Here is a 22,966-nt window from a genome sequence, read left to right as displayed (position 1 = left end):
GCTGCAGGTGGAAAAAGATAAGCTATACTTTTGAAGACATTCCAATTATATCCCCAAGTATGTGAATGATTGGAACCCGCAAGGAAAATGAAAGCGTTGCCGACCAAAGTCAAAGTCAAAGTCAAAATTCATTTATTCATATAGGTATCATAATGTACTCTTATGAACGTCAAAAAAAAGGAAATATTAAATGAATCTAATTTTACATTAACTGCCAGTTCTCAAATCAAGGGCGTAGAACGGAAGAGAAGAACTGGCAATAAACTCTCCGCCAGTCTTTTTAATCGCCAAGTTTTTTTTACACAATTTTTGTAAGGAGCTGCAACCACTACACCATGTTCCATATGACATATTGAGCCATAAAGAATAATAAAATAAATTAAAAACAAAGATTTGTCCTCTATCAGCAGGAGACCCAAGAAAATCTGACGTCGTACAGTTGCATATGAGGCTAAGATAGTCAGAAAGACTTGACCTACGAGGCTTAAAACTGAATCCAATGGAGACTCACTATGGACGCCCTCTGCCCTATCTATAGGTAATAGGACTCTAAGTCATACATCGGAATGTTAGTCTATGACCAAAAAACTACGACGGATTTAGTTCGCAGAAATCTACGGGTCTCCTAGATATGTAAATTATTTTGATTTCAACATATTTTTTTCTATTACTGTAAGTTAGTATTCTTATAATAATTTAAATTGATAATAAAAAAATATTGCGAGATAATCATATGTCGTAATGCAAAAATGTTTGTAGCGTCACGAACTATCTGCGCTTACAAATCACTGCGATTTTGTCATACCCTGAAACGCACTAATGAAGCTATTCTGAGCTGAATAAATGGAATCGAAAATATTGGAGACGAAAATGGAATACGTGCTTCTCAGACTTCCTGTAAAATCTAATAATGTAAATCCTTCTCGACTCCACATTAACACACAAAAAATGTAATCAAAATCTGCCCAGCCGTATAGAAGTTTATTTAAGAACACAGTAAATGTATATATATATACCAGGTATATTGATAATACCTTGGTACCGACTGCAGCGCCATTTGCCGAGCTGATTTGTAAAACTAAACCATCCAGGGCGCACCCAAACGCATAAAAAACATTCAAATCTGTCCAGCCGTTTAAGTGACATCTTGGCTAAGAAGTGTCCCAATGAAATAAATGAATATATATTTATAACAAGAACTTTTTCTGAAGACATCGTTTAGTTTCTTGATAGCGTCACGTCATCAAAAAATTCATGTTATTAGAATGTTTTCAAATCGTTTATTATTTACATATTACAAATTTGAAAAATACCTATGTCGATTCAAAGAAACAAAACAGCTCAGGACAATTCTTGAAAATAGTGAGGAAAATTTGAGTTTTAAATACTAGATCGGTATATTCTTATTTATTGTAAAACGGTGTTATTAATTATTTATTTATTTATAGCCTTATATCAGAAAACAAAATATGCATACATTATAGCTATTGTTTTTGTTAAGCTACGATAACTGATTCTGTGTGCCCACGGGCAAAGGACTTCCCCATTTTTCCTTATTGTATATCAATATTGTCTTGGTCTTTTCAGCCATTTTCACAATTTCGTCGGCCCACCTTTTAAATTGCCTTCCTCGGTTTTTTTTATGGCCTCTTGCCATAGTGTTACAATTTTGCTCCTTCCATCTGCTCCTCTTATAGTATGTCCAGCCCATTTCCATTTTAGTAATTCTTAATACTTTAATTATACTAATTCCTAGAGAAGGATTTTGTGTGTAATTCCTCGAAGACGTTGCTAGAGATTTTGATAAAATAAATTAAATCAACGCGGGAAGTTTAAGCAGTAGTAGTATACTTATGAGAAGAAAAAAACCATTGTTTATTACGGAACGAGTGTCCGCTAGTACATGAATATAGTGGTATTGGTTAATTAATATAGATGTGTTGATATGTAAAGAATGTGAATGTTACCCAAACGTTGTTCTGTAGCAATCAACTAGCAGAATGTTTGGCAAAAATGAAATGACCGAGCCGCCTAGTAACCCCTACTATTCACTTGCTATAGCTCGCTTTGTGTAAGTTGGCATTTCTTGGCTGTAATCCTCGAACTTTGACTTTATAAATTTCGCATAGTAGTGAGTGTCAAGGTGCTGCTTAAACGCTGTATTTAGGAAAAACATAACAACGCTAGAATTGAAAAAAATATTACGTATCTGTCAAAATTACACGCTACAATTATTTGTAAATTTAAAAAACCTTATTATGGCTTAACATAATGATATTTTTACACGAGAACTTGATTATGGCACATCATCCTTGGATATCCGATTTAATTTTACAATAGTCTTCTGGGCTCAGAATATGTATCAAACGCTTTTGAAATTATTAAATATGGTAATTTTCAAAAAATTTCAAAAATAAAAAGTTCGAGGTAGGCACTTAACAATGCTTTCTTTAAAACCGGTCAGCCCTCTGCCGAATATATCCAGCCCCAGATAAGTACTGTTTAAGCTGTTGAACTCGCGAAGAATTCGGACTTTTGACGGTAATCCAAATACAATGAATCCCGCTTAGCTAATAATAATAATAATAATAGCCTTTATTCAGATAAATTTTACATTAAATATTTTATATACATTTAAACAAATTTCCATTTTAATCCAATTTTGGTGCATCTGTGTACCCTTTTTTGGCAAAGACCTCCTCCAAATCCCGCCATTCCTCTTTGCACTGTGCTACTCTCTGCCATGTACCTATCGTTTCTAATAGACTACTTTAAATAATTATAATTGAAAGACAGAAATACCAAGTAGATATCATCTGTACATTTTATTTATTTAATATATTTTCGAACCCATATTATAAGAAATGCTCCATATATAAATACTCAAAGAGTAAATAATATATATTCCATTGGCCAACTGCCTGATCACTTTAAAGCAGATTTGTCCAGTTAAGTAAATAATAACCAAAGACTAATGGGCAAATATGTATATTTCTTTTACTTAGCAAAACGACCACTATATACCGAGTGGACTATGTATAATCTTAATACACAAACAAAACTCGACCTTGTACTGGAAAGGCGTTCTCCGCACATTGCACTATGCCTTCACCGTTCGCCCAAGGTCAACGACATGGTGTTTTGGCCCACATTACTTTTACGATAGATTACCGCTTTTTGTGCAACTCTTCGTGTTGTAATGTCTGTTTTAGTTGCTTTCCTTGAATTCGCTAGTCGCGATGTGTCAAATATTTCAAAAATACTTAAGCATGATGTGATTTTTATTAATTTTTTTCATTAATATATTTACTGATTGAAAATCTTCTGTTGTACTGAATATTTTCACTCGAGCTTGCTTATAATAAAAAAATATATTAAATTTAATTTGTAAATATGTATTAAAAATATTAAATAAATTAATTTGTAACAAAACTTATGGCTGAACATTGCGGAAATTGCATAAACTTAAATTATTGTAAAAAACTTATATTGTATAAAACATACTTTATACAATATAATCAATGATAAACTTTGTCTGTAGTATATCTAACTATATAAAAAGTTAACAGAATATATTTAGGAACTTAAAATATATACTACAAGAATGAACCTAAAACTAAAAACCTTACAAATGTAATATAATAACTACAATTTATTAGTAACAATAGTCCTCTTATTAGGCGAGGTTCCGAAGACACTGGCAGCGTTCCCCCTTTCAATAGCTAGACAAATTATTTTTGTCAAATTATCATTGAAAATAAAAACACTGCATTAAAATAGAAGTAAACAACTAAATACGGCTATTCAAAGGGGGAACGCTGCTAGTATCTTCGGAACCTTGCCTAAAGGGACTCCTTTTAATAATATTTTTCAATAATTAAATTTTAAGGTTAGTTATTAGATATATTTTTAGTTTGTAATTGTATATAAATATTTATTAGATATAAAGTAATATGCAGAAATTATAATATAGTTTTTTAATGATTAGACATAATTGGATATATTTCTTTATTAAATTTATGTTTGAATACGGCTTAATTTGTTTAAAAAATTTTGTTTTAGACACAAACCAGACGGATATTAATCGCCACATGGCCGCGGTTCTGACTGGATAGAAGACCTTGGAGCAAAAACTCGATTTGTTGATTAATTTGAAGACTCATAGCATTTTTTTACCGTCTGAAGCAAGAATTTTGTTTTATTAACGATGTAACTGGTTTTCGTTCTTAAATATCCAATAAAATAGCTTAAAATGTGCTTTAATTTGAATAAAATAAAATATTCAACGGTTTAAAAAATAAGTCTTTCGTCTTACATTGATTTTGTTCCCTTTCCCGGCTCTTGGCTTCAAGTGCACAGGAGCTAATTAAAGATTCAAGTTGGTGCCTCCTAAATAGTACCGATGGTATCAGAGTTGGTGCCTTCCTCACTTAACGCATAAGTAAGTGAAGTATCACAACAAAGCAAGGAAATCCTGCCAGCATTAAAAGGTACATTGGCGTAGTAACCAACCTTAAAAAAATTGGTTTACTTTTCTATTTAGCATCTTATTATTATTTAAATAAAATCCTAAACTACTAGGTCTTAAATTTTATTCAAAATTGTGTTTGAACTATATATATATAACCAGTAGGAGTTTTTTGTTGTATGGGAAATGCGTTTAACAGTATTGGTGTACTAAATTTTATCTGTGCACTAATTTTATCCCGTAAGTTGTGTAGGTATACCACTGAACTATTTCCGAACCAATTCGACTTAGGGTCCTTCAAGAAAAGAGTGTACCAAGTATTAAAAGGCCGGCAACGCAGTCGCGAGCCTTCTGGCATTGAGAGTGTCCATGACCGGCGGTATCACTTAACATCAGGTAAGCCTCCTGCCCGTTTGCCCCCTGTTCTATAAAATTAAATAAATAAAATTTAAAAGTGCAGAAACCATATTATGTATGAAGTTATCTTAGCATTCGCAGTATTTATCTATGTTATATATTAAATTTACTCTTATTAATTAATATAAATTTATCATATATTCACTTTGTTATCAGCAACTACCGGTGTCGAACAAACTCACGACACACAACACAATCAGTATTTTAGTCATTCGTCGCGCTTTGTCCGGAGCAGACGCGTATTGCAAAACTTCCGGTATTTTGTGACTCTTTGATTATAAGGTAATTATTTTAAACTTGACTATAATGTTTTCTTGCTCAATTCAATCATCTGGATGTCTTTTAGGACAATGTTGCCAGGATTTCCTGATTTTAATAATAATGTATTAATCATCTAAAATCGTGAAAAAACTTTTTGTAAAAGCATATTTCTATATAGAATATAAAGGGGAAAGATAAGAGTTGTAAGTTTAAAACGAATAAACTTTGTATGCTGCATTATCCATGAGTAACATATGTATTTCCAAAACATTTAATGCTGCCGTGCCAAGTTGAGACAGGTTACAATGGGTATATTTTTCAGAATATTAAATAAGTTTTTAATCACTCATAACACAATAAATTATAAGGTTTGGAACTAAATAAGTCCTTATTTAGTTCAGCATATATTAACACCCCATTAATATAAGTTGTGAACGTACCCTTTGGATACGATTATACTAGATTATGCTAGATTTTTTTTTAATAATTTTTTTTAATGTTTCGGCCAATCACACCTTTGAGCATTTATAAATGAAGCATTTTTTATTTATATAAAAAATGGGTTCGAAAATATATTAAATTAATTAATTAAATAAAAAAAATGCACAGACGATAATATCTAATTGTTATTTCTGTCTTTCAATAATAATTATTTAAAGAAGACTATAAGCTATGAGTGATTCATTTTTTATGGATTACCGTCAGAAGTTCGATTTCTTCGTGATGTCAACGGATTATTCAGTACTTATCTGGAACTGGATACCTAGGTAACACTGAAAGTATTTTTGTCGTGTTGATGAAGGTTCCTGCTTCGAGGGCGCTTCTGTCGAATTTTTTACATTCTTTATTTAAGTTGGTCAATCCTCATCCTCGCAATCCCAATCCTCGAAAGAAACCCACTGAGATGATTGTCTTTTGGTGTCGGGTTCGTAGTAATATATAGCTTTCATCACCTGTGACGATGCCAAATACAGCATTAGAGTCACCGCCGTTGAAGTTATCTAACATTTGGCGACACCAGTCCATGCGAAGGTGTGTCTGGTCGTCAATTATAGTATGGGGAATCCATTTGGTACAAAGCTTCCAGACGCCTAAATGTTCGTGTAATATTTTTTTGAACTTGACTCATACCAATGCCTAAGGTTGCCCGTATCTGCTGATAGGTCACTCTCTTATCTTCTCCTATCATGCGTCGCACTGATGTTATATTCAGTAGTCGCTGTTAAAGGACGTCCCTCACGCGAATCAATGAGATTGCTACGTCCACGCTTAAACTTGTTAAAATTGTAAATAGTTACACGAGATGGGGCTTCATTAAGAATTGCTAATCGCAGCCTATCATAGCTTTGTTGTTGAGTAAGCCCACACCGATAGTCATAATAAATCATTGACCGAACATTTTCTCGCGTTAGGTTCATTTTCACGTGTAACAGGAGTTTTAGATTTGCCGCCAATTAATCAAAACAAATGACGAATGAATGCACTTTACTACATTTGGGTACCAAAGAGTTCTAAAATTGATATTCAAAAAAGTTTTCATTAGCAATGTTTCTAACTGGCCAGTTCTAAACATTTTCTGTGTTACCCACGTACACAGGTTAACGTTATTTCGCGATATTGTAATTATTGTGATCCTAACTTTGCATACAATTAAAGTCATTGCTTGTTCTACCAAGACAACCCTTTAAAAGTTACATAAAAACCCCTTACAAAGTTAATAAAATTGTATGTACATACATATTTATGCTATATTATATATTTTAAATCAGCAGCTTCTATTTGTATAACGGCCAATGCTAAAGGTTAATAAGTAATTTAAGTTTAACCTACTTCAATGTGTTCTACTACTACTATGTGGCTGAGTAGGGCTGGAAACTGATAGGAGTGGAAGCTCTTAAAGGAGGCCTATGTCCAAGGAAAAGCTTGCCAACTAATTATTACTATTAATTAGTTGGCAAGTAATTATTTAAAAAACACTAATTATTTTTAGTGTTAATTGCTTAGTGCTCCAATTTTTTAATATAATTGTATAAGGTAATCAGTAATAAATGCTTTAAATATTATCAATATAATAAAAAAATATATTAAGTGTCCAATAATACTTATATGATTCTGTTGTTTTCTATCTATGACTCAAATATTGCCTAATACCTGTGGTTTATTTGAATATTTATATAGAATATTTAAAAACGGATTTTGTTACAGAACTAACGATGGCAACCACGGAAACACAGAAAAATGGAAGTGCGCAAAATTTAATAAAACAGGCACCCTGGTAAGTCTTTACAAAATTGAGACAGTAAACATTACGAACTTTATATTCTATATTTCAATATGGTTCATTTATTTTACTTATTTTTTTAATAATGTACATGTATGTATCTATTCAATAATATTACAGAACCATCAACCTTTTATAGCATTTTGAAATGTCACATTTTTAAAATTCGAATTCAAGATATCGAAAAAAAATCATAGTCATAACATAAAATCTATTTTTTAAATGTAAACACGTTTTAACGAAGAAAACCTGTCATTTTATTAAGCACGGTACCAAATGAGGCTCGCCTTGGACATCGAATAGTCTTCCTAAATTTACTAATAATTGGAAATAAATGCAAATAGCTATAAAAAATAAATCTTAAAAAATATTTAATGGGAAACATGTTAAACTATTATCATAGCTAGTTTAAAGCACCTTTGTGTGTTGGTAACTTGAAATCTTGGGAGAGTCAAACTTAGGACGAAGTATGTCTTCCCCGTGACAAATACATTACTTTTACTTATTTACATACGGGAGTCTTACTCTCGTTCTTAATCTTACCATAAGTCTACGCAATACATATTAACTAATGATGGTTTCTGCTAAGTCGCTCGGACTATTAGTTTTAAAGCATAAAATTATATTTAAATAAAAATTATTACTATGAATTACATCGAAATACTAATATATATGGTATATTACTTTAATTTATGGCCTGCCATCGTCTTCCATCAATAAAATATACTTTTTATATTGTTACCAAATTCATACTACCATTCACCCAACCGTAAAATTATTTTTGTAAAAGTCTATAAATCAGCATTCGTCACAAAAACTTTGCGATAAAAATCGGTCTAATTTTATTTAGCATTTTATTTCGGGTGAAAGAAGTTGAATTGACATAAAGGAAAATCAGGCAAACCTTGATAAAATAATTGTTGAAATGTTTACCTTCAATAATTGGAGCATATTAAAATTTTATTAATTTAATATTAGTTAGTTACTTGCAATGTATTTTTACATGTTATTAAGTTAAATTAGGAAAATAAAACGAAATTACTAAACAGATTTTGCGTGTTTTTCACTTATAACTTAATTGAGTTATTTCTTTAAGAAATTATTGGTAAAGATTTGGATATATAATTCATTATAATTTATGTAAATTGGGTGAATATTATACCTAAATAATCTTGCCAAAATGCACGAAATAGAATAGCGGGCATAACTGTAGAACGAAGCTTATGAGACATCAATATTAATTGATACTCACAAAAAATATGCAATTTTAAACAGCTCATATCAACAAATACTGGTTTGGTTCATGATGAAACAGGTATGTTAGTAGAAATAAAAATATTACCTTGAGAAACAGTGAAATATGAATTATTACTTTAATTAAATGTTATGTCTCAGCATTATACATAAAAAATAATAATAATATATATATATAATGTGAACAATCTAAGCCCTATACTGTTTTGTAATGATAAGAAACTAAACAGGCGTTTAGTATTAATTATTTATATACCTAGGAGGTCATATCAGTTCGGGACTACTTGGAAATTCAAATATATTTAGGGTCTGTTTCACAATGTATGGATAAAGTGCCAAATAGCTATGCAACACATAAATTATTCGAAAGATAAAAGTTCCAAATAAGATACTTCACATTTCATGACGTATAGCGCTATCTGACAGTCGTGAAACGCAAAAATACTAATTAATAAATAGCTTATTTGGAACTTATACGGACATTGTGAAATAGGCCCTAAGAATAAAATTGTTTAATAAATTGTTAAATAAAAAAGTCTGGGTGGCGCTACGCTCTACTACACCTTGTTTGGTCTGGGCCTCAGATTCTTTCTGTTTCTGTTTCATGATCAATCTAATAGGAAATCAGTGTTCTTCTAGTGCCTGACATACATCATCGCTTTTGGGTCTAAGGCAAGCCGGTTCCAACGAGGTTTTCCTTAACCGTTCGAGCGAATGTTAATGGCGCATTTAGGGAGAAAGATCGTTGGTGCAGCCGGGTATCGAATCTACGACCTACAGACCGACGAGTCCCATGCTGAAGCCACTTGGCCAAAACTACTTCGTCGGACATTAGTCATCTAATTATTGTTGCCAAGACAAGACCATTATGATGATACTCATTTGTATGTACATACATAATTCTTTTGTTTTATTTTTAGGATGCCTTTGTACTCAAAGTTTATAAATATAAGGTTTTCGTTGACTTAGGTACCTACATAGTAACAATATTCAAAAATCAAGTGCTTAATAAATATTTCTTTTACTATCTCGTTGATATACCTTCTGGCCTAGGATTTGATTCCCCGTCGGAACGAAAATTATAAATAAATACTTTTTTAGATTTTTTTAACGAAAACAATATAAATAAACTAAAACTATACAAAACACCAAAAACCACTAAGGGGTTTAACCTTGGTTCCTCAAAGGCTTACCGCCGATTGGTCGTGAGAACCCCATCAAAATCGTGGCGTTACTTTGGTATTGTTTCTTTGCAATTATACAATTGTGGGTTCTTTGAAGTCACCATTTTGTTGACTTTACCACCATTTTTTTTTCTATAAATGGAATAAACATTAAGTATAATATTTAAGACTCCTGTTCTCAACTTCGTAACTTAGTAATTTATATTAGGGTAAATGAGACTGGTCAAAAACTTTAAACGTTTAAACATACGTATTTGATCAATAAAAACTCGATGTTTTCGAATCACTACTTTATTTATATATAAGTAATATTACAGCAACACATATACATATTCTAAAAACACTTATACAGTGTACAAAGTAACAGATTACATTGTTTAACAAAATATACGAAACAGAAAACATAAGTCAGTTAAGTACATTAAGAGATAAAAAACATGGAATTAATATTGAACAAATTACTAATAAATAAAGTCAAAGTCTTCCCGCTTCCTAAAGCATTTATAGTGACAAAATTATAAGCTAATGAATTTGGCAATGATATTAAAACCAACGCATTTATATTTATCACAGGTAGGAATCATTTTAGACAGCCAAGGTCAATCATAAACAAAAGATTTTTTACCAATGACGTCATTATCTGTAAAATCTGGCAGATTACTGAGGATTAGTAAGCTATTTTTAAATCAAGACCGTAACTTGAAATTAAATATCTGGCAGTCACAAAATATACATGACTTTTAGAAAAAGAAGTAATTTGTAATTGTAATATGTTAAATAAAAAAATAAGTTTATCTATTATCAAAATTTAATAAAAAATTACAACTGTGTTAGCAGATATTACAACCTTTTTTTTGTGGGGAATTAAATGCGTTGTGAAAACGCCTTCCTCCGCGAGACTGCCGTGTGGTGGAGGGTTATGTGGGACTTGCTGTGTATACCTACTAAAACCCTAACAGCTATAGCCTGATGCAGATTTTGAAATTACGGCCCTATGCCCATAAATGATGTGGAATCGGGAAGGGCCATACTCTCATCGGCCAATTCGCCTTGGTTTGTAGAACTGGTCGGGTGGAATACTAGCTATTTAAAAAACACTTTTGCGTCTTTTGTCATCATCTTTGTTAAGGGGGCATGTTATCATATATTTCTTCTGTCCCTGTCTGACTCTCTTTGGTAGCTCATGTTTGAGCATCGTAGTAACATCTGTATGTTTTCCCGCTCCAGAGAAGAATATCTGTTTCCACCAGTTTCTGTTAAGCGTCTTTCTTATTACAGTACTCCTAGGGACTCACTCTTACACTATGATTACTACGAAAGTATGATAGTAATGTATTTTATTTACGCAGTATATATTATATAATTAAGTAAGTGTTTTAAATGTGTCTCTCTTTAGGCGTACAGCGTTCAATCGGTTTCTTTTATCACTCTTATTTCTTAGTCAAGTAAATTAATCCTTCTATCTGACTCATGCCGATTTTTGCATTTGGGACATGCTGGATTCTCGCGAATACTACTATTACTAAGGTAAATAAATTATATATGTATTACTAAGGAAAGCAAACATTAATCTACTCATGGGTTGTATGTAGCTTTGATTATAATTTAAAGTTGAACGTTTAGATGCATTGGACACTGGAATTGAAAAAAATGCGATACATACTGTATTTTGAGGCACACATGTTAAATATGTTCATAATCACATTTTGATGTCACTTAGGTATAATTAAGGATGTTGATAAACCGTGGGTAATGTAATAGAAAGTTTATTAACCTTTTGTTATCGCTAATTTTTACCTAGGTAACACAGAAAATGTTTAGAAAATGAAAAACGGCTTAATGCAGAAAGTTGCCAATACTTTTATTATTTTTCGAAGTAATCTCCGTTCCTCTCTACACTTTGTCGTATTCGATGGAACCACTGAGAAAAGTGGGTTCTTCCTTAGAGGTCTCATCGGCATGTTCAGGGCTCGTAAAGCTTATATCTCGAATTTTATCTTTAGTTTGTGGGAATAAAATAAAGGCGCGAGTTTTCGCTTGTAAAATTATATGACACAAAAAATGTGCTGTATGATCAAGAATATAATTTAATGCCATCAGAAAATTAATTATTTTTAATTTTAATATGTTTTGGATATTGTTATTTTTGGTCATAATAAAAATTATACCAGCTGTCAGAAACCGCTAGGTCATAGTGGCTTCAGCGTGCGACTCTTGTAGGTTCGATCCTCAGCACCAATGGAACTTTTTATTAAACATTCGCTCATACAGCAAATAAAAACATCAAAGGAAACCTACATGCTTTTGACCTTAAAGTTGACGGAAGACTTTCACCTACTTCTCTATTATAAAAACAAATGATTATGAAACAAATGCATAAATCTGAGGCCAAACTTAAAAGGTTGTACTTTGTAGTGCCATTGTATTTTAAAAAAAACATGACTCAGGATAACATTAACATGGGACAATGTAAAAATTCTGTTCCTTCGACTTTGGCTTACATTCCCAATGTTTTAATGGGAAGTCATTCATCAACAAAAACCAAATAAAAGAAAGAAAAAACGCGGGAAGCTTCGAATTTGGCGGGCGCGATTTTTGTTTGAATTTTCTGTAAAATAATATTTTTAAAAATTTAGTGATCAGAATAGTTAAATATTGTATATATTTATAATTTGTATTATTATTTATATTTTTCTTCTTCTTTCTTCGAGTTTTGGTAAGCTTTTCTGAGTTTTATGAACGAGCCTCCGGACCCGGGGGGCACGGCGCCCCCCGCGGTTGCATTTATCACCATATCTAATGAATCCGGTATGGATTCTGACTGTTCTTTGGCCTCCAAAAGGAAGCTGAAGCGCAGTCACAAACAAAATTTACACAAAATTTGCAAACATTGCAATAAAAGGAAACGCAAAAGTAATACAGAACACTCTAAACCATCAGACAGTCATTCTTGTCAATGCACAGATGAATTTGCTGAGACCACTGTGACACCACCAACCAACAATTTGCCTCCACCTAGTCCTTCCACAAATAAGACAACAATGCCTCTTCTTTCCACTGGTATATCTTCTAAACCCACCACACAAATTGGTAGGGCTAGTTACGATGCCAATGACCACGGCCCGTTTGTGGTACATGTGCAGAAAGTACAGTCTGCTGAAGATGATAGCACAGTTTTACACCCAGTTGTATTCGGGAGATTTTTAAAAAAATTTCTGTTTAAAAATATTGTAGATGGTAGTTTAAAACGTATTGGCAGAAATAAAATGACATTAACTTTTAGTAAATATACAGACGCAAACAGCTTTATAAATTCAAACTGCTTACCAACTAACAACATGAAAGCTTTTATCCCTACTTTCAATATTACAAGGATGGGTTTGGTTAGGGGAGTACCAACGGAATGGTCTCCTGAAGATATTATGGAAAACACTAACATACCCATTGGATGTGGGGAAATTATAAAAATCAGGCGACTTAATTATAAAATCATGGTCAATAACTCACCTACGTGGAAACCTTCACAAACAGTTGTTTTTACATTTGATGGACAAGTTTTGCCTAAACGGATATTTATGTGTTATAATTCTATGCCGGTTAAATTGTATGTGTATCCCACAATTCAGTGCTTTAATTGTTGCCGCTTTGGGCACACCAAGGTCCAATGCAGGTCAAAGCCCAGGTGTTACAAGTGTGGTCAAGGCCACACTGGAGATACTTGTAATGTAGAGGAAGACCATGGTTCTTGCTGCTTATGCTCTGGGCTGCACTTTGCTTCAAGCAAAAAATGCCCAGAATATGTGAGACAAACAGATATAAAAGTAACAATGGCAGAGAATAGCTTATCTTATATTGAAGCGTCAAAATTACATCCCCCAATTTCGAAATCATTTGCTGATGTTGTATCCTCTCTCCCAAGTAAATCTCTTCCTGGTGGAAATACAGTATTGCCTGGTTCACCACCTCCACGTACAATATCTTATAAAAAAACAGTCTTCACTAAACCCAGAACGCCTCCTCAACACAGTAAAGGTTTCGATCATGTAGCACATGAGTCTCTTGTAAGAGACTACAATATGCCAGAGCCTTCTAATGGATGTGCATTACCATCATCGCCTAATGCAAATTCACAACAGACAATAATAGAGTTAATTACTACATTAATTAAATTACTTTCTCAACCTAATTTATCTATACCGTCCCACGCTGCTAATTTAATTAATTCCTACACTGATAATAATAATGGCCAACATGGACAGGTTAGTTCAATGGAACTGCCGCAGTATTATAAACAAAAAGCATGAAATTATACACATTATAAATAATTTTAATCCTTTTATTTTTTCTTTATCTGAAACCTGGCTAAAGCCAGATCAGGTATTCAAAATCCCTGGTTATTCTTGCTTAAGAGAAGACAGGGCTGATGGGTATGGTGGTGTATGCCTGCTCATCAGAAACTCAAGCATCTTTTCTTCCTTCCCTCTTCCTTCACATAGTAACAGCTTTTCTATCATTACAGCTATTGTTGATGGCATCTGTTTTGTCTCTATATATGTCCCTCACCCCTCCTTGCAAATATTCAATGAAATTAAAAACTTAATTTCAGTTCTCCCTCAGCCTTTCATGATTCTGGGTGATTTCAACTCTCATCATACATCGTGGGGTAGTTCAGTATCTAATAGGTACGGGTATGAATTATTGGATATCTTAGACATGTATAACCTGTGCATTTTAAATACGGGTTCTCCTACTCGCCTTACAAAGCCTGGTGAAGTAATTAGTGCCATTGACCTGTCCATCTGTACTCCCAATTTAGCATCTTCTCTCTCTTGGTCTACTTTGTGTTCATCTTACAATAGTGATCATTATCCCATAATCATTTCATTTCCCTGTAAAAAAAATAGTAATATGTTTATTAAAAAGTCTCGCCTTAAACACAAAATCATAGACTCGAAATGGAGTCAATACAGTTTATTATTAGAAGAGAAACTGAATAATTGCTCAGAAGATAATGTCACAAATAGTAATTATTTACAAGATGTTTTGTTAGAATCGGCTGATAGTGTTTTTCCTAGGAAAAAGCCGAGTAGTAATAAGTTGTCATCTCCACCATGGTGGGATGAAGAATGTACCACAGCTATTAAAAAACGCAAGGCAGCTGAGCTTAATTATCGCAATGATATGTCTATGGAAAAATACGAGGTCTTAATGAATGTAATGAAAGAGGTTAAAAAACTATTTAAAAAAAAGAAATCTGAGGGTTGGAGGAAATATTGTAGCTCTTTATCACCTGGAATAAATACTTCTGTCATTTGGCGAAATATCAAAAGATTCAGGTCAGCTATCAATCCTTCTAACCCGTCGTTGCTTCCTATAGAATTAGCTGATCAATTCCTTGATCGCTTGGCTCCTCCTTCTGCTCCAGATCTCATCCACTTTTCTACACAAAATAACTCTGATGTTGTCCCTTCCTCACTAAATCTACCTTTTACGTTATTAGAATTAAAAGGTGTATTAAATTACGTTAAAGACAGTGCTCCTGGGGAAGATGGGATCCCATATTCCTTTTTGTCTCACCTTGGCGAAAATGGATTAAATTACTTTTTAAATTTAATAAATAAAGTTCTTTTGACAAATGACATACCGCCATCTTGGCGAAGTCAAATAGTGCTGCCATTTTTAAAACCGTCCAAGATTCGATCTGATATTAAATCATACCGTCCTATAGTCTTGTCATCGGTGATAACAAAAGTTGTTGAACATTTAATTAAAAATCGGCTTGAATGGTATATAGAAAATAATAAATATCTGTCACCAACTCAGTTTGGATTTCGAAAAGGTAAAAGTGTGTGTGACAATTTAGGCATATTAGTCACGGACATTCGTAATGCTTTCTCAAATAAAAAGTCAGTAGTTGCAGCTTTCTTGGATATTAATTCGGCTTATGATAATGTTTTGTTACATATTCTAAAAAGTAAATTAGATAAATTAAAGGTTCCTTATTTTTTAAATAATTTCATTGTAAATCTTCTATCAGAGAGGAAAATTATTTTAGATGTTGGCGGCCCTTACATGCCTAGTAGGCTGGTATGGAAGGGCTTGCCACAAGGGTCTGTGCTGAGTCCTTTATTGTACAATATTTATACACATGACCTAGAAAACTCTATCGGAGATTCAGTTAGTATATTACAATATGCCGATGACTTGGTTATTTATGCCTCTGATAAGTCTGTAAGTAATGCTGAACAACGTGTCTCGTCCTCTTTATCTTTCCTAAAATCTTGGATGGATGCAAATGGCCTAGATCTGTCTCCCTCAAAAAGTACCGTCGTACTTTTCACTAAATCCAGAACTCCTCCCTCACCAACTATAAGATATGATTGCGATAATATATTACCCGTCAATAATCAAGTAAAGTTCTTAGGAGTTATACTTGATTCTAAACTAACAGGTCAACCACACTGCGAATTTGTGGTTGGTAAATGTGAGCGACACTTGAATATGCTGAGATGTCTCAGTGGAGTTTGGTGGGGTGCTCACCCGGCCACATTGAGGTTGGTATATAATGCTGTCATTAGAAGCGTTCTTGATTTTGGGACCTTTTTCTTAGATCCAGGTAATGTAGCAGGCTTTAGAAAACTAGATCTCATACAGTCTAGGGCTTTGAGGATTGTTTCTGGTGCGATGAAATCGAGTCCGGTTAATGCTCTGCAAATAGAATGTTGTGACCCTCCATTAAACTTAAGGCGTCAATATCTGTCAGATAGATTCATTTTTAGAACTGTCCAGTTCCATAATCATCCCCTCATTTCCAAACTGGAATCTCTTTCTCAAAAATTACCCTCTTCACATAAACCTTTACCTTGTCTATTAAAAAGCTTTCTGAAATTTAAACAATTACAAGCCCCAACTCATTCCTTTTATATACTTCCCCTATTTAGCTCTTCTTATGATTCTCTACTTCTTTCTCCTGAGATATGCTTTTCTATTGGCATTGAAAAATCTGATTTTAATGCCAATGCAAACTTTAATTCCAATGTCAATATGAAATGGCCTAACTGGCATCAAATGTATACGGATGCTTCTAAACACTCCAATGGGTGTGTTGGTGTTGGAGTGTACCACAAACAGTACAACATAGTTCAGAAAATTAAATTACCTCCAGAATCATCGGTCTTTACCGGTGAATGTTTTGGACTACTAAAAGCTCTTGAATATGTGCTGTGTTTCAAACTCAAAAAAACCGTTGTATTTACCGATTCCTTAAGTGCATTACAGAGCTTAGCAAAATTTTCACTTAAACTAAACCCATTCTTTCATGTTATATTTGAATGTAGGAGAAAGCTGTTGCAATGCCAATTACACAACTATTTAGTATCATTTTGTTGGATACCTAGTCACTGTGGTATCTCTGGAAATGTGAAAGCTGACAGTTTGGCTAACAGTGCTACTGTGACCGGTGACGTATACCCGTACAAGAATTTTGGCCATGATCTTGCTGCTTTGCCCGGCATATATCTCCACAAATCGTGGAATATGTGTTGGGAAAAGAACGGCCGGATTAAGGGTCGTTTCTTGTATGCTATACAGTCTTCCGTTCCCAGGAAGCCGTGGTTTGCCAAATTGTCGCTTGGTAAAACTGCCACTTCTACTATAATCCGTATGCGTCTGGGACATAACAGCCTTCCAGTTCATTTGCACAAACTCGGTATCGTAACTAGTACCGCCTGTGAGTGTGGCGAGAGCTATTCTGACTTGAATCATGTTTTCTTTTCTTGTCCTAAGTATGACCATTCTTCTTTATATACTTCTTTAGTTTCTCTGTCCGTTCCCCTTCCTACCAATATTTATTTACTTCTTCGAGATTTCAATCCCCTTGTATATAGTATTATAAGTATGTTTATTGTAAATAATAACATTAAACTATAATTTTGATTTTTTTCCATTATTAATTATTCTGATTTTTTGTAAATTTATGCGCTTTCAATTATTTATGTTATGTCGCGATTGGTTTCCTTAGTTTTTTTCATTATGCATAAACTGTAAATAATTAAAACAACGAATTATAAAAATCCCATACTTGACGCTGGCTAATGCACAAACAGTGTTAGAGCCAAAGGGAAAAAAAAAATAAAAAAATAAAAGAAAGAACCGCGTATACGCGGCAATCGAATTGTCATCTGTCAGTCGTTTGCTAACGTCAGTTCAAGGCCAGATTAGACAAACCATAACAGATACATTAAAGCCCAATTTAGCTGGACAGACACGCACACTTACGCAATAACTCACACGAATACACAATTAACCTTATGTGTGTACGTGTAACCTTTTAGCATTGGAATCATATGGATTATTCCCAAGGCCACTTTTTGATCTTTGACGGATGTTGATTGACACAAAATTTTGCACTCTGCCCCCCGTTAACGTGTCTGAAGGCTGCTTAAAGCAAAAAATATACATTAGCAGTAAATAAATAATTTAAAAGTAAGACCGTGAGTCATGCATGGATAATTTTAATTAACGTTTCTTTTTCAAACATATTATTCTGAAATATCATCATAATGAAAACATATTTTGATGTTGAAAGTAGGTACATAACATTACCAGTTTATGATTGAAATATTAAATAAAACTACTTTTAGCTGTCGGAGTACATAACATAGCAGCAGGACTTAAATTTAAATCTGCAATCATTGATTATACCATTACCAGCAGTGATATAATCTGACTTTATTTTTAATTTTTTTCGGTACGATAAATATATTTGCTCGACAAATGGAAAATTTCGTAGCCTTTTAGCTGTTCCAAGTTATACTTATAATTACAATAACAGTGCTGTGGTTACATTATTCGCCGCTTGTTCATGGAGGATATTACTTTCTGACACTAATACCCCTAAATGTCATTAATGCTCGAGATCTCGCAGGATCATTCATTCATTCCCTAGTCCTAGCCCAGACTGTAGGCATGACCATGCGTTCTACATGAAAACGATGTTTCTGTAACAAATGTATTGAATGCGTATTAAAATCAGTGTGAATATCTGATAATGTATTATATAAGATAAAGGTGTTGTTGTTCTTCCGGAAAAAAAATATGAAGTGTATATTGTCAAAATAATGTAGAATAAAACACCTACGTATTTTTTTATCGTGGGCACTCAGAGTTAACAAAATATGTAATGAAAAGCAAGGTCGTAAGGAAATATTTTAACCTAGACTTAAAAATACAATGTACGTAAAACAAGGTTAAATAATTTTAAATTGAACATGTTAATAATTAAAGTTAATTAAACAATTAAATTATATAAACTATTTCTTAACAATTGCGGATAAAGATACATCGAAACAATACCTTGATAAATGTATTTGATAGCTAGAATGTTTCAAATAGAATTGCGAAAAATAATTAATTTTATGTGTGTGAAGTCAATAACGCGGCTGCTAGGAAACCAATAATGGTACAACAACATTGATATTAGAAGCATAGGTTGTCTTATAGAAAACAGTGGAAGTGACATTTTCTATGGACTGTACCAAATTCAAATCACTGTTTACCTTGTCTCTGGCCTTTAAGACAGACCTCACAAACCGTTTTAAAATAAGTATATTACTACTTTAAATATATATTATGAACACAAGGTTCCGGTAGTTATCTATAACTTGATTGAGTCACATGACCACTACGTTGGACTCATAATGCGTTTAAATGTTGTACCAAAGTAAGACAGAACAGGACAAACACAACTTTTTTTTTAAAATTACAATGAGCAGAGGGAGTTAATTCGCCAGATATATCTGTCTCTTTAAATTCGCTTATAGGAGTTAAACGTTTCTCACACTGTTAATGATATGTTATGTTAACAGTTGCGCCACCAATATTACGTTTTATGTACTATAGGTATTACAGCCTTTGATGCAACGCGACTCATACTTGGAGAATATTGTATAAAAAACGGATTGACAAATATATGATTGGTTTGTGGGAACCGATAAGTTACATACATTCAAATACTAGCTAAATATGAATGTTTGTTTGGATTGTTAACAAGCCACTACGAGTAGTTCAGTGGAATGTATAAGAGTGACCTGTAACCCGTAGCTCTTTGTTCTATTATCAGCAATTCTGCAGATTGACAGAATGAAATATAGAGTGTTTATAAAATAAACAGTAAAATAATTATTAAAAAATAATGATTTTCATATGTCAGTCACGAGAAATTGGTCATATATGAATCGACGATGAGGTAGCATGTTTATAAATAATATTTCTTTATCTGCTTACTCTTATAACTTTTTTGCTTTTTAAACATAAAACTTTGCTTAACCTAAATGGGACTACATCAGTCAAAACGTGATTAAAGTTAACACGCACTAAATCATGCGAGCGAAGTCACGGGCAATCAGTAGTTGCGTTGCGTCGTATTTTGTGTAAAGGTGTTAATAATCTGGTGAAGCAATAATCTCTTTTATTTACTCTTTCGTAAAATTCGAATGTCTAATTTATTAAAACGTACTTGCAGCTTACCTTATTAACATAAGGAGCAACAAATATATTATATCTCTGTATTTATGTGTATAAAAAACTTAACTAGGCAGATTTGTGATTGTTTGTTTGCGAAAAGTACTTTATAGCATAGTCCAATGTTTACTTATCTGTGAAAACGCCAAAAATGCGCGGTGCGCTTGGCGCCATTCTGAATTTGTCAAACATTTTTTTGTATCGAACTTACGGGTAATGTTTAGAATCTTGTGCTTGAAAATCCTTGAATCTTGATTGTAGTAAATGTGATAATAATTGTGTCCATATAATCAGAAAATAAGAAAAAGATACTTCCTTTTATAAAAACGTACCTACTTTGTATCTAAGGTTAAATCCAGATTATCTCATTAAATGTGGTTCTATTATAAACAGCTCTACGAAGTCTTAAATTTTTCATAACACAAAATTACGAACATTTGTTATTTCCTTGAGTTACGTCAGTAATTGAATTTTTTTGTTTCAAACAAATTTCCGTAGTTTTTATTTTGCCAAGTTCAAGTAAATACCCACTCGCATTGTTTTCTATTGATACTGTATATATTATTATGTTATTAGTGACTTAACCCAGTCCCGCCAAAAAGGGTCATTCACCCCACGCTTCCTTTAATCAGTTGTTTACAAATCGGCTAATCAATTTAACTGAGGATAAATTAAAACAAATGTTCTAAGTACGGCTATAAGGCATTACATTAAACCACCGAAAAGTATTTCGAAAAGCGGGTGTAAATAAAACTGGGCTAAACTTTTCCTAAATTGGATTGAAATGACAATAGAGACAAGAAAATAATGTTGTCTTAATTCTATTGTATACCAATATCTGGAATAATGAGCGGTTTTATTTGATTAGATAGTTGCAACACCTATGACACTTGTTGGTTATATCCTCGGCTGTGCACCAATCGGCTTCATCTGCAACCAGCACGACTTAAGACCCAAAAACTCGACGGCGTGTGTCAAGCATTTAAGCCCAAGAATTTCTTGCCTATTAAGAAAATAAATGGTCACTCACAGAACATACAGAAATCTGAGGCCCAGAGCTAAAATGTAGCGGCCCTAGTTTTTTTTTAAATTCTATAACTATACCAAATTTTATCGATACCATTATAATGACTGTTGACATCTTAACTATGGCATGCATATATGCCAAACTCGGTTTTTGACAGTCCATAGTCTTTTAGTAGTATCCATAGTCTTTTTTCTGAATCTTAAGCTAAAGTAATATAGCGAGAAGACCGTATAGCAGACTGGTGGACAGAATTACCTAAGTGCTGCGACTATAACAAACTTTATACGAATAAAGGTGCGTAATTTTTGTTAATAAATGAAATTACATAGCAAATAAGAATTACATTATTTCGCATAACCGTTACGCAGGTTGTTTTTCTGCACAGACTATATACAACAACAAAATTAATGATGTTAACCACTATTATAAAATAATTTCCCAAAATATTCACAGCTAAAGAAATAATTATAATTTTCGGTAATCCTAAATAAGGTTGGCTGTTGAACGTCACCCCTTGTATGAGCCCGTAGGTCGCCTCGTAATATTACTTATGAGAATATTGTTTTCTATGTTAATAACTTCAGACTGCTTGTAGTTTTCCCGCTGTGATCTTTTATAAGACAAACATATTATAACGCAGAAGAAGCCGCGTATGCCTCTTGTATTCCATATAACAAAGCTGAATTAACACCAATTTAATAACTGAAACAATCGCGGGAAGGATCGCAGGATGCGTATTCAGTTTTTTTTGTAATATTTCCGATAATTATGCAACATGCAGTTGCATTAGTGAAAGTCTGGCCGTGCGTTGCGGTGCATTAGCGTTCTAACTTCAAAACCTATGCCGCGTGTTGGCGCGCGGCAAACGTGTATTTGACATTTAACCTTTTTGGACATAATTTGAGATTTAGTGATGTGGCTTAACGTGTCTGTGGTACAGTCCGGAAAAAAGCAAAAGCTACTGTTTTTTGAGTGAGTATCTATGTACGATATTTGAAAAAACCTTGATACTGGAATAATGTATTGCCATAATAGGACAGTTACTAGTTTTGTACTTTACTTTTTTAGTACAATTTCTGTAGAATATTAAACGTTTTATTTCTGGCCACTAAACCGTCACGTTTTTATTATCTATGGAAATACTTTTCGATTAAATACATTAACATGTAATTAAAATTAATTAGTAATCAATTAACGAAGTGATCAATATGTTAAATATTTAAATAAGGTATGTACTATGTAGTAATTATTATAATTAGGAAAGAATAACATATTCTGTATTTGTAAAAAAAACGGATGAATGAAGAAAATGGCGGTTTATGTTGCTTGCCGGTTGAACGCAATCTTAAATAATAAAGGATTATGTTATTTTGTTGTCTGACGTAATTTATTAGATACATTTATTCACAAAGTAATTTTTACACAAGAATTTAATGAAAATGTTAACAATAAACTTAAAAGCAACGGGCTTATTAAGCGATTGTAAGCGATTGTAAGCGATCTCTTTCAGCGATCATAATAAAAACAAACTGTAAAAAAGGTTTGTTAAGTCT

General features: G+C 33.0%; 1 protein-coding gene across 3 annotated transcripts in view; it reads left to right on the top strand.

Annotated features, from left to right (window-relative positions):
- Positions 1-5,034: 5,034 nt before the first annotated feature.
- LOC111000984 (17-beta-hydroxysteroid dehydrogenase 13) overlaps positions 5,035-22,966 on the top strand; it is a 32,148-nt gene continuing 14,216 nt past the window's right edge. For all 3 annotated transcript variants that reach the window (XM_022270622.2, XM_022270621.2, XM_045632579.1), the window contains exons 1-2: positions 5,035-5,167; positions 7,352-7,421. In XM_022270622.2, coding sequence (XP_022126314.2) covers positions 7,360-7,421 — 62 coding nt within the window. In that variant the 5' untranslated portion in view covers positions 5,035-5,167; positions 7,352-7,359. The remainder of the gene's footprint in view (positions 5,168-7,351; positions 7,422-22,966) is intronic.

The sequence above is a fragment of the Pieris rapae genome, chromosome 20 (genome assembly GCF_905147795.1).
Source record: "Pieris rapae chromosome 20, ilPieRapa1.1, whole genome shotgun sequence".
Lineage (NCBI taxonomy): Eukaryota > Metazoa > Arthropoda > Insecta > Lepidoptera > Pieridae > Pieris > Pieris rapae.
Note: the sequence above shows the minus strand (reverse complement) of the source record. Positions and strands in the feature narration are given on the sequence as shown.